The 15626-nt window shown below is 37.2% G+C and overlaps 1 protein-coding gene across 9 annotated transcripts in view; it reads left to right on the forward strand.

The window, feature by feature from the left end:
* Positions 1 to 15626, forward strand: part of LOC149212085 (MADS-box protein SOC1-like) — a 334072-nt gene that overhangs the window by 192194 nt on the left and 126252 nt on the right. For 5 of the 9 annotated variants that reach the window (XR_016250208.1, XM_089390560.1, XM_089390562.1 and 2 more), the window contains exons 3-5: positions 1999 to 2060; positions 2163 to 2262; positions 2349 to 2390. Coding sequence is in view for 8 of the 9 variants with exons in the window: in XM_089390560.1 (XP_089246686.1) it covers positions 1999 to 2060; positions 2163 to 2262; positions 2349 to 2390 (204 nt within the window). In the remaining variant the exon portion in view is untranslated. The remainder of the gene's footprint in view (positions 1 to 1998; positions 2061 to 2162; positions 2263 to 2348; positions 2391 to 15626) is intronic. The other 4 variants (XM_089390558.1, XM_089390559.1, XM_089390561.1 and 1 more) reach the window with 3 other exon arrangements.

Consider the following 15626-nt stretch of genomic DNA (forward strand, 5'->3'; position numbering starts at 1 on the left):
AGAGACTTTACAACACATCTCTTGATTTTTAAAGTTATGGGCGGTAAGGAAACAAAAATTTGTAATAAGAAATGATCATAGAAGGGATTAGATGAAAAATTTGTATATATTCCTAATTTTTAGAAATAATGATTTCGATTGAAGGGTTGCTCATCTTAAAAGAACAAAACATCTCTTAATTTTTCAAGATATGAGTGGTATGGAAATAAAAATTTGTAATAAGAAATGATGATAAAAAAATCTATATAGATTCTTATCTTTTAGAAATAATGCTTTGGATTGAAAAATTGCTCATCTTAATGCAGTAAGTATTTTTTTGGGTTAAGTTGATCTTATCCTTTAATTTAGATAGAAATAGATTGTATTTCCTATGTGTAAATATTTCAGTAAACATTTACTTTCTTGAAATCAGGAAAGTGCTAAATCCATGTAATTTATGCCCATTGCATAATTCAGTCAGGTTTTTTAGAATGGATGAAAACCATTAAAATATTCTTAATTTATACTCACTTGATTTGTAAATGATTTTCCTTAAATTAAGAGAAAAGAAAATTAAGAATAGTAATGAATTTATCTTTAAAATCAGCTTTTCACATAAGAAAATAAAGGAGAAAAAATCGATGATAGAAACAAGTGTTCTTTATGTTGTAGTTGTTAGCAATGATGAAAAGAGAATTGTTTAATTTCTCTTTACTCTTTATGTTTTATATTTTATTGTTTAGTAATAAAAGTTGCTTAGTATAATTAATATTTAAGTTTATATTTCATATTGCATTAACAAATGTATTTTTATTTATAAATATTTTGGACATTTTATATCATTTTTGTTACATAAAATAGATGTTTGTATGTTTTCTTACTTAATAAGAGTTTAGTAATTGAGTTTTTTAATTTACACGTGAGGATTTAAAATATATTAAAAAAATATTAAGATTATTATTTATTTGTTTAGATTATTAATTATAATAAATATTTAATCATTTGAGTTTTCTAAAAAAATATCAAACCATAACTTATTTGTTTAAATTATTGATGATAATAAATAATGTCAGAATTTTAGTCTTTTTTTAAATTTATTTAGTGAGCTTTATGTGAAAATATAAATTAAACATAAGTACCGAATTCTTTGTTTAAATCTCAAAAATCCTAATTGATTATAGTAATTGCCTTCAAAATTAATCTCATATAAAATTACATATTTATAAAAAGTTATAAATTATTTGATAAAATTAAAATTAATATCAATTATATTTCTATTTTATTAAATAACTGTTATTTTTATTTCAATACTATATTTATAATAATCTTTATAGTTTTATTATAATTATATTATTATTTTAAAATAATTTAATTAATTTTTATAAGTATTATATTAATAATATTCATATTATTAATTCCAAGGAGATATAGAAAATTGTCCAATCAAATTCCATATGAACAATAAAACTGAGTTTACTTAGAGACTCAGGAAAAAGCACACCAAAAACATAAATAAAATAATGTTTTTGAGCATACCAATTTTTTTTAATAAGATATTGATATAATTGATAATATAACAGTATATAAAAAGAACGGTTAAATAAAATTATATAATGAAATTTTATATTTTTATTATATCTAGCTTATATTTTATGTTTTTGTCTCTAAAGAATCACATATTTATTATTTTATTAAAATTAAAGTATACAAATTACTGTTTTTGTAACCTTCAAATATATTTTATTATAATCACATTATATTTTATATTATTATTTTAAAATATTTTAATTATAATTACATAGTAGGGCGTCTTTTCTATCTTTGTCTATGTTAATATTCATTTAAAAATGTTAGAATATGAATTTGAAAATTATATTCATTTATAAATGTCAAATGTAATATCGATATTATTAATTTCACAACCACACTTATATAGTAGAAAACTCGGAAATATAGAAATTTTTCCAATTTCCGTACGAATGATGATAATTAGTTTACGTTTAAATATTTTGTGTGTAGTGTTTAAAACGACAAATTGCGAATATGGAAGAAAGGATTGAAATTCTTGAATCCATGCATAGGTAACGAACTTTCAATGTGGATCCATTCAATGGATTTAACTATTTTATCTTATCAATCTATCTTGTATTCGACTTTAGGATGTTTTGTTGCACTTGTTGCAGAAAGATGTTGGGGGAGGAGCTGGCATCATGCGCATTGAAGGATTTGAATGAGTTGGAGAGTCAGGTTGAACGAGGTTTGAGAAATGTACGAGCGCGAAAGGTAGTTATAACATGATACTACTTTTAATATTCGTCATGTATTAATGTAAATAATAGTGTTTTAATTGTAGTTTCCTGACATCTCAGACTGAAATATTGGTGACTGAAATAGAGCAACTTCAAAGAAAGGTACCTCCCTCGCAGAGTTTCATTCGAGAATGTACAATTAGATGCTTGCTAATGTTGAATACAAATGTACATAATTAAATTGAATTTAGATGATTGGTAAGTGCTAGTAATCAATGTGATTGAATTTAGATGATTGGTAAGTGCTAGTAATCAATGTGATTGAATTTATGTCGTAGATTGAATTTGTATTTTTTGTAGCTATAGAAATGAGGAGAAAATGTTCACACAATACAATTGATGATATAGACAATTACATATATAAGACTTAGATCACTTACTTCTACAATTTATGAGTTATGACTCTAATTCATAACTTAGGAATAAATAGCTTTTAGATTGACTTGTGGTAACTCATAATGACAACTATACATGACACGGAAGCATCACTTCCTAAACCCCCCCTTAATGCTTACATGGAAAACATTGATAACACATATTACAATAATAAATGAATCTTTGTGAGATTTGTCTAATATGGTCATCACTAGCACTCATATCCACTCTGAAACGGTTTCAAACCTTTTCTTCACCACACTTTCGAACTTCCTACTCGATTCATTTAAGACATAATAGTTTCATACCATTGTTGACGTGCTTTGTAGAATTGACACTTCTCAAACTCCTAGAGTGCAACACGTCAGTCTCGATACTGAACCATCCTATAGAACTGCCACCATCTGTTGAATCCATGACCCTCTGCAGCCTTCATCAGTTATCTAGGATAGCATTATGGGTACAAAACAATTATACAAATTAACCTTGTATAAAATAACTTGTACTGACGCTCCCTTGAGCACGACCGGTCACATCAACTTGACCTTATTAATAACTATCTGTGACTGATGTTGCCAGAGTCACACCAACTTGACCTTATTAATAACTATCTGTGACTAATGCTCCCAGAGCAAAACTAGTGACATTAATCTGTTGAATAAATAACATGTTTTTTATGATTTTGTATCATTTGATTCTGGCACATTATAATAACACAATACTTCTTCAATTCACACAGGAAAATTATCCACTATCCAGAAAGCGGGACTCCCGCACTCTCTTTAGGATCCCATTAATCAACTTTGTTGTTGTTCTGCCAATCCGCTTTTTTTTTAACACAGATCCATGAAGTTCTGCCAATCCACTACTTTTCGAACACAAATCAATGCAGTCTTACACTATGATACAACAGGCATACCGCCAGCCACGTAACTTTAGGCACAATTATACACAAACTCTAATGCAAGCTCCACACATATGCTCTCAATGCACAGCTTCAAGCTTGGCTCCACCATGCACAGCTTGAGCCTCCACACTCGGCTCCACCACGCGATCTTACACACAAGTTCTCTGCGATGTCATGATCGAGGTGGATATTGGTGGCCAACTCCCTATTCCACTTGGACCCCCAACACTGTCTCTTCAGTTTTTCGGTTTCCTTAAATGTAGCACAATTTACTATTTTTTGCAATTTTTTGGGTCCTAAACTTCTGGAGCCATTTTGAGGCCCTAGGGCCTAAACAACGTTTTTAGGGAAAACGGAGAGACTGAAAGCATCCCAAATTGGCTTGCCTATTTGTTTTGAGGCTTCTCTTCGCGACTTTAGAAATGGGGTATTATGATAGCCAAAAGGAGATCGTATGCCAAAGTTACGAGTCCGGGATGTTGATGTACCAATTTATCCAAATAGGGCCCACAGTTTTGGCGCTTCATCTTCTAGGGTTATTTTTTTGGATGTTTAGGGTTTTCCATTGTTTTTCAATAATAAATAGGCCTTTGAGCCTCATTGTAACATAGTTCATAGGCATGTAGCCGCCACATCTCTTGTCAGAGTTAAGCTAACATCGCTCGACCTATCTTATGTCCATTCTGTTTGTAAGCATAGTTCAGTGTTTTTCCATTAATGAAATGAAGTGTTTTTTTGCCGCATCTTTGTGTTTATGATTATATCTATAGGTTGTTGCATTCTTGCTTAAGTTCAGATCAGTGGTATCAAAGTGGTCTGCTCTTTCTCTGTTTTTTTTTTCATGTCCCCAACGAGGTCAGGGTATTAGGAATTAGGGCTCTATCTGGTTGAACCATTGTAGGATCAACCTCGCAAAACCTGTCGACCTTCTATGGCGGAAGAAAAGAAACACGAAGGGGCAGGATATCCTTTCAAAATGTTGCTCGAAGAAGATCTCGAGTGACAGAGGGACGTGATGATGGATAACATTGCCCAAATCCTTCGACGGCTACCCATATACGAAGCATCTTCATCCTGCAGCCACTCTGGGGGCACCACTCCTTTAAAGGTACAAGTTAACTTTGATATTCACATATTCGAAGGCTTGATAGATGCAAACGTCGTAGATAAATGGTTAAAAATATTGGAAGGATATTTTTCAGTTCATGACTTTTCCAATCAGGAAAAGATTACGTTTGGACTTCTCAAAGCCGCCCCACACGTCAAGGACTAGTGGGAAACCTACTGTGAACAAAAGGACGAGAGTGAACCCTCGCTGTTTTCAACTGCACCCACTTGGAATTCTTTCCGAGACGCCATCAAGGAACAATATTACCCTGTCGGGAGTTATGCAGATAAATACATAAAGTGGACCACGCTACAGTAGGGAAGGGACCAAGATGTGTCGTAGTTCACAAATACTTTCCATACGCTTCGCACGAAGTTGGGTATCAAGGATACTGAGCGGCATTTGGTGCTCAAGTACCGCGACTTTCAACACACGTACATCCTGGATGAGATTGAGTTCTTGGACATTTCCTCGCTCGGCATGGCGTATTGGTACGCTGTAAAGATTAAGCAGAAGTTTAAACAGAAGAAGCGGTACTTTGGAGCTGTGAATCCAAAGCAAGGAAAATGTGCTCCCAAACGATAGAACAAGGGATGAAACCAAGGTGGGGCTACCGAGGACAACTCGCAGAAGCTGCAAGCAAAGAACAACACCACGAAGACGAAGAAGGACACAAGAAAATGGTGTGAGTTCCATAAGAGCTCCACTCACAATACAAGTGAGTGTCGGGCCAAGCAGTCACTAGTGGCCGAGCTAAAGGCTTTCGAATCAGATGCAGGTTCTGACTCTGAATCAGAACCTGATAAGGGGACTGACAAAGGGAAGCAGATCATTGATGCGGAGCCCAGTGCCACCATGGCCACCACAAAGATCCAAAAAATTGAGTTGAAGATCCAGAAGAGGGGGAACGCCTCTTCCACTCACAGATGTGGGTGAAGGGTTCTCCACTACAGTTCATTGTCGACAGCGAGAGCCAAAAGAACCTCATTTCAACAGAAGTCGTGAAGCAGCTGGGCCTAACTACTACAACACATCCACAACCGTACACCATTGGGTGGCTTCACCAACGACAAGATCTTCGCGTCAGCCAACAATGTCGCCTTCCCTATTGCATCAAGCCCTTCATGGATGAGGTATTGTGTGGCATTGCTCCTCTTGAAGTTTTTAATGTATTGTTTGGACAACATTACTTGTAGAAGGGACGCATTGTATATGAGACTAGACCTCTCTTTATGATTATTACTCTGGCTAATAAGTTGTACAGGATACCAGAGGTAGCCTCGCCTACCGCCATCTCTTTGATCACTACAAAGCAATGCAGTAAGATCATTTCCCGGACCAGAAAATTTGTTTTCCTTATGGTTCGACCCCAAGGCAAGAAGAAGGTTGTGACCACAGCTTCTAGGCAAGGCTCCTCTGCAGAACAACAATGGATGGACAAGGTCGTGGAGGAGTACAGGGACATTTACGCCTCATCCACAGGGGTACCTCTGCACTATTAGGTCAAGCACTCCATCGATCTGACCCCGGGCGCGCCGTTACACAATGGACCGATGTATTGACGCTTTGTTCTGAAGAACAATGAGATCAAGAGGCAGATTCACAAACTACTGCAAAAAGGGCACATCAAGCCAATCTCATCACCCTGTGGGAGCCCGATTGTATTGGTACAGAAGAATGATGGGACCTGGAGACTCTGTATTGACTATCGGGCGCAGAAAAATATGATTGTTTGGAATAGGTACCCAATCCAGCAGATTGATGACCTTCTGGACGAGCTCCAAGGGGCCAAATATTTCAGCAAGGTTGACCTGAAGTCAGGTTATCACAAGCTGCCTATCGAACCCTCTGATGTGTGGAAGACTGGCTTCAAATCCAAGGAGGGCCTTTTTGAATGGTTGCTTATGTTGTTTGGATTGACGAACGCCCCTGCAACCTTCATGAGATTGATGAACGACATCTTGTAGCCCTTCACCAATGCATTCGTGGTGGTCTATTTAGATGACATCTTGATCTTCAAACAGAGATGGAAAGATCACCTGCACCATATTCGACAGGTCCTTCAAACCCTTCGACAACAAAAGCTGTGTGCTAACTTGCAGAAATGCACCTTTGGCTTGACCCAGGTTCAATATCTGGGGTACACCATTGATGAGAAGGATGTACATGTGGACCCATCCAAGATACAAGTCATTCAAGATTGGCAAGCCCCAACCACTCTAACAGATCTCCATAGCTTTTTGGGTCTTGCCAATTTCTATCGCACGTTCATGTTGGGGTTCTCTCATATTGCTTGGCCTTTAAGTCAAGTCACTAAGGGCGGAGCAAAAGCAAAGTTCTTTTGGTCGGAAACCCAGCAGTGAGCGTTCTCCGAGTTGAAGAATCGTCTCTGTTCTGCACCAGTGCTCACATTACCAGACCTACAACAACCATTTGAGATTGAGACAGATGCCTTCGACTATGCTATTGGGGCAGTTCTTACTCAACATGGGCATCTAGTGGCTTACCATAGTGAGACACTTTCAGACACAGTCCGAAAGTACCCCACTTACGACAAAGAAATGTATTCCATTGTGTAGGCCTGTCGTCAATGGAAGCATTACATTATGGGGAAGGAAACATCCATCCACACAGACCACCGGCCTCTATAGTTCATACAGACACAAGGGAAGTTGCAGAACGATCACCATTAGAAATGGTCCACCTATCTGCAACAGTTCCATTTGAACATTAAGTATAAGAAGGGAAACACCAATAATGTCGTTGATTGCCTTAGCATACCACCAGTCATGGCGCTGATCAGTGTGCTCGACTCCTATGAGCATGAGACATCAAGGTGGCCGCATGTTGATAAGAGCAATCCAGAATTCGGCAGCATATACCAAGCACTCCTGGAAGGGAAGATAGTTCCAAAATTTCAGCTTCCAGATGCATTGTTATGCCACTTGGGACACATACGTGTTCCTTCAAGTGAGCGTGCCAAGAGGATTTGGGAGGCGCACTATAGTCGGGTCGTTGGACATTTCGGAGTAGAGAAAACAGTGGCGGTATTGCAGAAGTATTTTTATTGGCTAAAACTTCGTCAGGATGTTGGGAAGTACATTATATCCTGCACCGCTCGCGCTATTGCCAAACCAACCATCAAGAAGAAAGGCTTGTATGCTCCTCTACCTACTCTTAGCAGCCTTAGGAATCTATCTCTATGGATTATATGTTGGGCCTTCCTTCTACTAAGAATGGCAATGATTGCGTTTTCGTGGTTGTTGATAGATTCTCTAAGATGTCCATCATGGCGGCCTGCAAGAAGAGTATCTCAACAGAGGCCACTACTAAGCTCTTCTTTGAGGGAGTGTGGGTACACTTTGGAATCCCACAGTCTATTACCTCAGATCGGGATAGCAGATTCCTGAGTGCATTTTGGTCAAGTCTCTGGTTGATCCTGGATACAAAACTTACTAAGTCCACGACTTCCCATCCCCAAACTGATGGCCAAACAGAGGTTGTCAACAAAATGAACGTACACATTCTGCGCATGTACAACTCGAAGCATCCATGCACATGTTATAAAAGTCTCCCCTAGCTCCAACACAACTACAACAGAGCTCTCCCCAGCGCAACAAACCACAACCCCTTTAAGGTAGGGCTAGGATTTCAACGATTATACCCCATTGATGTGGCCATACAATTTAAAACCACTCGGGTAGATTCGGCTCACGTGCAGTCTAAAGCTGAAAGGGCTAACAGCATCGTTGAGCACATTCAACACAGCTTCCAACATGTCCATGATATATTGGACAGATCCAATGCTAAGTACTAGCTGTGCCATGATCAACATCGAATGTCGCACAAGTTCCACGTGGGTGACAAAGTTTGACTTTATTTGTAGAAGGAGCGCCTTGATGGGCCCCGCCGCAAGCTTCCCCCGCTCTGATATGTGCTATACACCATCGCCAAGGCCATCGATGACAATGCCTTCGAGCTCAGCATCCCACCATTTCTTGGTCTGCACCCAGTGTTCAATGTAGATCACCTTCGGCGATACTTCCCACCATTGTTGGACACATCTGTCATTGCGGAACATCTCACACCAACAAAGCTAAATCCAGACTGCGTGGAATAGGCCACCACTGATTGAATCATGGACACATATATCAAGAGCACTCCCTAGTAGAAGATCCAACTATATCGAGTTGTCAAAGCCGACCCACTCCTTCACCAAGGCAAGTGGCTCACTAGGGACCAAGTTCAACAGAATTTTCCCCATCTCATGGAGGCACTCAACATAATGGGGACCATTGCCTCCTAAGGGGGGAGGAATGATCCAGGTTGATATTGGTGGCCACTTGCCTATTCGACGTCGACCCCCAACACTGTCTCTTTTAGTTTTTTGGTTTCCTTAATTGTAGCACAATTTACTATTTATGGCAGTTTTTCGGGTCCTAAACTTCCGCAGCTGTTTTGAGGCCCTAAACGACATTTTTAGGGAAAACAGAGAGTCTAAAAATGTCCCAAACCAGTTTGGTTGTTTATTTTTGACCTTCTCTTCGCGACCTTCGAAATGAGGTATTAGAATAGCCAAACAAAGATCGTATGCCAAAGTTACGTCCCCGGGAAGTTGATGTACCAATTTACCCAAACGGGGCCCATAGTTTTGTTGTTTTATCGCCTAGGGTTAGGTTTTTGGATGTTTAGGGTTTTCCATCGTTTCTCAATAATAAATTTCCCTTTGAGCCTTATTGTAACACAGTTAAGAGGCATGTAGCTGCCACATCTCTCCTCAGAGATAAGCTACCATTTCCCGAGCTATCTTATTTCCATTCTGTTTGTAAGCATAGTCCAGTGTTTTTCCTTTAATGAAATGAAGTGTTTTTCTGCCGCATCTTTGTGTTTATGATTATATTTGTAAGTCGTTGCGTTCCTGTTTAAGTTCGCATCATCTCAGCGACAGGTGTCTTATCGTTTTCGCTCCGTGGACACCTCATGCTGAAGTTTTTGTGCCTAGATCTGAGAATTCAGGGGTTGCGAGTTCATTCACATCCGACAATATCGTCACCTTCTTCATGTATTGAGGTTTTGGCCTTTTGATATAATAAGGGTTTCGGGTAGGTCATCCCTTCTTCTAAGTGCCAAAGAATCAACTTGTCGGCGTTTTTTTTAATAGCGATGAAGGAAATTGCAGCACTTGTCCCCGATTACTGTATTCCTTTAATAATAGCATGTGTACACTCTGGGATAACAATTTCACACTGCTCCTTACAATCATGCCCAACTATTTTGCCTGGACTCTAGATCTACACAAGAAATAAATTTAGACATAGAAATCTTCACAAGAAGAAAACAAAAGCAAGTACACATCTAAACTGTGCTAATCTAATCAATTATTCTGGTAGCTTTCACATCTTTTTGGCTTTCCTACAAAGGAATCAAGCCAAAACGTGCTCTAATATCATATTAGAAAAATTAGAGAGAAGAGCATAGAGAATGTTCACACAACACAAATCACATTCAAATATAAGACTTACATCACTGAGTTCGACAAATTATGAGTCAAAACTTAGGAATCAACAGCTTCTAAATTGACTTCTCCTAATGACAACTATACATGACATGGAAGCATTACTCCAACCTATTATTTAATAAGATTTAATTTATAATAAGTGAAAATATATAAAATTGAATTCGGACTAGTGTAAATGATATTACCTAACCAGTGAAAGATATATATAACTCTTCAAGTTATTTGCAAGTGATATTATGGATATTTATTAATCTTTTTCCTCATTGTTATTGTCGATTTTTTTATTATATTTTTTCAAATATATTACCTTGTTCATTTTCCACTCTATATGCAATACTAAATTTGGCAAATTGCGGAAGTATTAAATTTTGCATATGCATGTTTTGGAAGTTGTCGTTCGTCTAACAACTCATGTATTGTCATATCGGGTTAACAAGGTGTCAAGATAAAGCAAAGGTGACATTAAGAGTGATTAAATATTTGATAAATAAATATTTTTCTTCTTTGGAGATGATTCATGTTGGATTAACTGAAGTCTTAGTTTTTTGAGACTTTGATAGAGATTCAAATTATCAAATGTGTTTCTTCTTTAGAAATGATTCATGTTGGATTGAGTGCAATCTTAGTTGTTTGAAACCTTGATAAAACATGCAAAGTGTTTATCGTTAACTATTAAAATTTGCCGTAAGATATAAACGTATCGACAATTTTTTTAATGTAAAATACCATGATAGACGAGAGTAAACATAGTAGGCCAGCCTGCATAGTTTAGATGTGAGGCATCATACTAAAACCATCTGCTTTTTAATGCAGCAAGGGACCCTCCATATAGCAATATATCGTTCTCCAAAGTGTTTATGGTTAACTAGTGGAGTTTGCAGTAAGCTATAAACTTATCGAGAGTTTTTATGATGTACAATCCATTAATAAGCATAAGAGAAAGACGATAGAAATCATAAGAGAAAGACCATAGAAATCAACATGGGCATGCCAAGTTACTAAGAACGATAGTCTCAGTAAAGATTTTCCGTGTCTTCTCTGTTATGCAGCCCATACTGTATTAACTGGATCTTGTGAATGCGAACCCTGATTTCCACAATGTCCTGTTTGAGCTTAGCCGTAGTAGTATCTGGATTTTTCCTCTTGTCACTCTGACCCGATCTCCGTCCCCCAAGAATATGGCCATAAACTCTTCAATACTCGAAAATAATGCAGAAATCCGAGAAAACATAAATTTCGTTTTTCTGGCGTGACCAAGGTTATGGACAAAGCGTGGGTGTGAATGTTGAGGAGGTACTCCTTATCTTACGCAATCCAAGTTTTATTCTGAGCTCTTGCACGGCCCTCGATTTCTGAGACATGCTGGACAACATTGCTCTTTGGGATTAGGCTTTGTGGCCATCTCACCCTCCATGGCAAAATTCTTCGTGTATCCCCTGTTTTGGCTCACCTGTTACCGGGAGGTCAAACAGTTTATCAGAGTAGGCCAAACAGTTTGTCAGAGGGATTTTCATAGTCAATAATAAATCTAAACGTATGTTCTGATAGAAACACTAAACGAAATAAAAATAATAGATGTATACAGAGCACCACAGATTTTACGGGAAAACTTAGTATGCATGTACAGAGGAGGGTAGACAGATAGTACGAGCACAACAACATGGGATACTAAAATTATATACCAAAGTCATTACCGTAATAATATTTCAGAAATATGAAAAACTCATAAAAGTATTATATTTTTATTCTTATTTTATTTGGTTTTACATATAACCATTTCTTTATTTCAAATCAAATACAAGTTTGAGGAAAATTTATTTTATTTAGTCTTACATATGAAGATATATTAATCCAAATTTGTGGCTATGTTTCTATCTCCGTGTTATCGAAGGAGTCATAAAACACTTTTTATAACATTTGCATCATGTCAATCAAGAATTTGCAAAGTTTTTGCTTTTCTTTTGACAAAATCTTTATCAATATATTAGTTGGATTCTCTTTTATGTATATTTGTTTAATTGTAGCAGTCCATTATCTAATATATATTTAGAAAATTTAATGATATTTCATGTCAATGTGCTTTCCCTTAAAATAGAAGGCGTGAATTTTTGGCCAGATAGATTGCAGTTTTGGTATACCTTTCTTGCTGTGACTTAGCTTCTCCAAGAACGTCTTCATCCAAAGCATCTCTTTACATACATGAGTTGCAGCCGCAGTGGTAGAAAAGTCCACCACTTTCTGCAATCTAGATACACATAAGACTACAACCCCTACAAAAGAAGAGATGTGTCTTGTTGTGGATTTTCTAGGATCTATGTCATCTGCTATATCAGCGTCCATAAATCTTTCCAACAACGTATCAATCAATGCTTAGAAGGAAGAAACAATAATCAATTGAGCCTTCAATATTTCTTAAAATCCATTTAACTGCATTCCAATGTTCTTTGGGTTGTTTTGCAAGAATCCTACTTACCATTCCCACTAAAACCTCCGGGGCAAGTACATACAATTTGCATACATTAAGCTTCTTACTGCTGAAGCATATGGAATCTTGGATATTTCTTCTTTTGCTTCAATACTAATGTGACATTGTTTAGTTATTAATTGAAGATGACAAACAAGTGGTATACCTCATGTTTTGCATTGGCCATATTAAATTTTTTCCAAGCTATTGTTTTGACAGCCAAAATTTCCTTCATTTCCTTGTCATTTATAATTTCCATCCCGAAAATCTACCTTGCTTGTTCCAAGTTCTTCATTGCTGAGGCCTTGTTAAATTCTTGTTTTAATGTGTTAATCTTAGTGTTATTTTTTTTGACAATCAACATGCCATCAACATATAATAACATATAATAATAAGTCATGAATTGTCATCTTCATCTCTTTTATTGTGAATACAATGATATGGAATTCTCTTCTTAAAAACATGATTAAACATAAAAGATTCAAATCACGCTTTTTTCAGTCCATGCAGACTCTTCTCGTATTTGCTGAGCAAATTTTCTTTATGTTTATTAATAATTCCGTCTAACTGCTCCTTAATTATCTCTTCTTCGAAATCATTATGCAGGAAGGTTGTCTTAGATGCTCTAATATTATATTTAGAGCAGACCAGGTACCACTGGTATTGATGACATTTTGAAAAATGAGCAGAAAATCTCCATAAAATAATTTTATATAATCTTGATGTATTAAACGAGGAGACAATATTTTTCCAAGAGGCATGTAAATTCCGTCAAATAAAACTCTGTTATTAAGTATATAATTCTTCCCTACATCTTATTATTAAATATATAATTATTCCATTCAACATTAAAATTCACTCCAACCTAAACACAATATAATAATAAGGAAAAAATAACAAAACTAGATTTTATAAAAGACTGACAGTCGGCTTGCCACTCTTAATCCTTCCATGTTGGTGATGCATTTTCTTTACTGACTTGGTGAGTCATTTCATGTCCTTACTCTTCCTTCTGGCGGCCTTCATCTATTATGTGACATAGTTTGTTATTCATTACCATATAGTTACTTTAAAGTTGCTTTCTTCCCTTTAGACTATTAGTGTTTTTTCTCTATGTATTCCAGATTAAGAATTAAAGTTTCTTTCTTCCCTTTAGACTATTAGTGCCTTTTTTTCAATTAAAACAGAAAACTCACAAACTTTATTAATCACTTTGCTCAATTACATCACACTTATATAGGTTAAAACACAAACTAATTCCTAACCACCTACAACTAATTCAGTTCAACCACTCATAACTAACCATTTCTGCATTATTCTCACATCCTCCCTTAATGGAGAAATGGATTTTCTACCATACCTAACTGACTTCTAGAACTTGTACTTTGAACATCTGCTGTATTCTCTAGATTGATCTAGCTACTGCATTAACAGAGGGTAGTTGGAATTAATACCTTTCTACCACTCCCCCTTAATTCCAACTATATAACAAATATATACTATAGCACGATATACAAGAAACTATATTCTTAATCATGACGACTTAAACTTTAACTTGCCTGCTGGTCTAAGTCGACAGCTAGGCTTACAACAAAACATTTCATTTTTGCCTTCTTATTAAAAGGTCCATGCTTGTTCCTTTTCCATTGCTGGTGCAGTTTCATCTTCACCTTTTTGGGTTTCCTTATGAAATTCCTTTGCTCCTTGCTTACATACTTAACGTCAACAACCTCTTGTGGATTGAGAGGCAATGCAAGATCTCGAACGAGGTAATTTAATTCATGTTCTCCCCACTTTCCATGAGGAACCAACGAAGGAGTCACCAAAATGCAGTCATCTTTGAACATGAGCGGCCTTCGAAAAACATCCATGGTAGTATCCTCCAAAGTAGCAGTCATCTTGAAAGTAGATCCAATAAAACTTCTAACAACCGGGCAAGTTTTAATCTCAGTGATTTCTTCAACAGCGTGATCCTCAACAACATTAGTGATTTCTTCAGGGACATGATCTTCAACAACATGAAACTCTTTGTCAATGGACTCAAAAACACTGCTAATCCCAAATGGGTTCATGAGAAAATGATCATTAAAAAGATCATTGTCTAAAATAATAGACATATCAGTTAGCTTTATCACCTGTCACAAACGGTGCTCACTAACAGCACTCTCTTGAACAAGACCCACTTACACGATTTTTGCAACAAAACAAAGAAAACCGGGCCGACTGAAAAAGAATATGACCACGGTAAGCTTGCAAAAAAAAACACCAGCAAACGATTCTCGACAGTCTTCGACAGCACCAGGCAATGTTCTGGACAGGGACTCCACGCAATGCAGCACTCCACGCAATCTTAAAACTACAGCAACGGTATACGCCTTGCTCCTCGACTGTATACGCACACACCCTTGCTTGCCTCACTGCCTCGGTTCTTGACAGCACCAACGTACACCCTTGCTTCAGGCCTCACTGCCTGAGAAATGCTTCCACTCGTTTTCCTTAATGGACTGGATCTGTGGTTATATGGTCTGTAATTGGACACGTATCGGGCATAAAACAAGATGCGCAGACTTTCAAGTTTAGCAAAACTTGACTCCACAAAAAACTCGACTCAACAAAAAATGCACCGAAACAAAGAAGAAGGGTCTTATTTCAACAAGACGGCCAACGACACCTTGCTTCTCAACGGTTCTGTGTTCTTCTGCGTTCTGGCAGCATGCAAACGCACAGCACAACGGATGGCTGCAACAGTTCTCGGATGGCAAGAATCTGCACACGACGGTTTTGGTGTTCTAGCAGCACGCGAACGGTTCTTGATATGCACAACAGCAACTGCTACCCGAGTTCTTGACAGGGGTCTTGGCAGCACACCAGCAAGTGGATTCTGGACAGGGCGTTCTTGACAGCGTTCTGGACAACGACGGACAGCACCAGCAACGTTCTCACGGCAGATCTCGCTTCTGGCAGAT

Source organism: Pinus tabuliformis, chromosome 1_1 (assembly GCF_031772625.1).
Source record: "Pinus tabuliformis cultivar Carrire ecotype Pingquan chromosome 1_1, CPIR1, whole genome shotgun sequence".
Lineage (NCBI taxonomy): Eukaryota > Viridiplantae > Streptophyta > Pinopsida > Pinales > Pinaceae > Pinus > Pinus tabuliformis.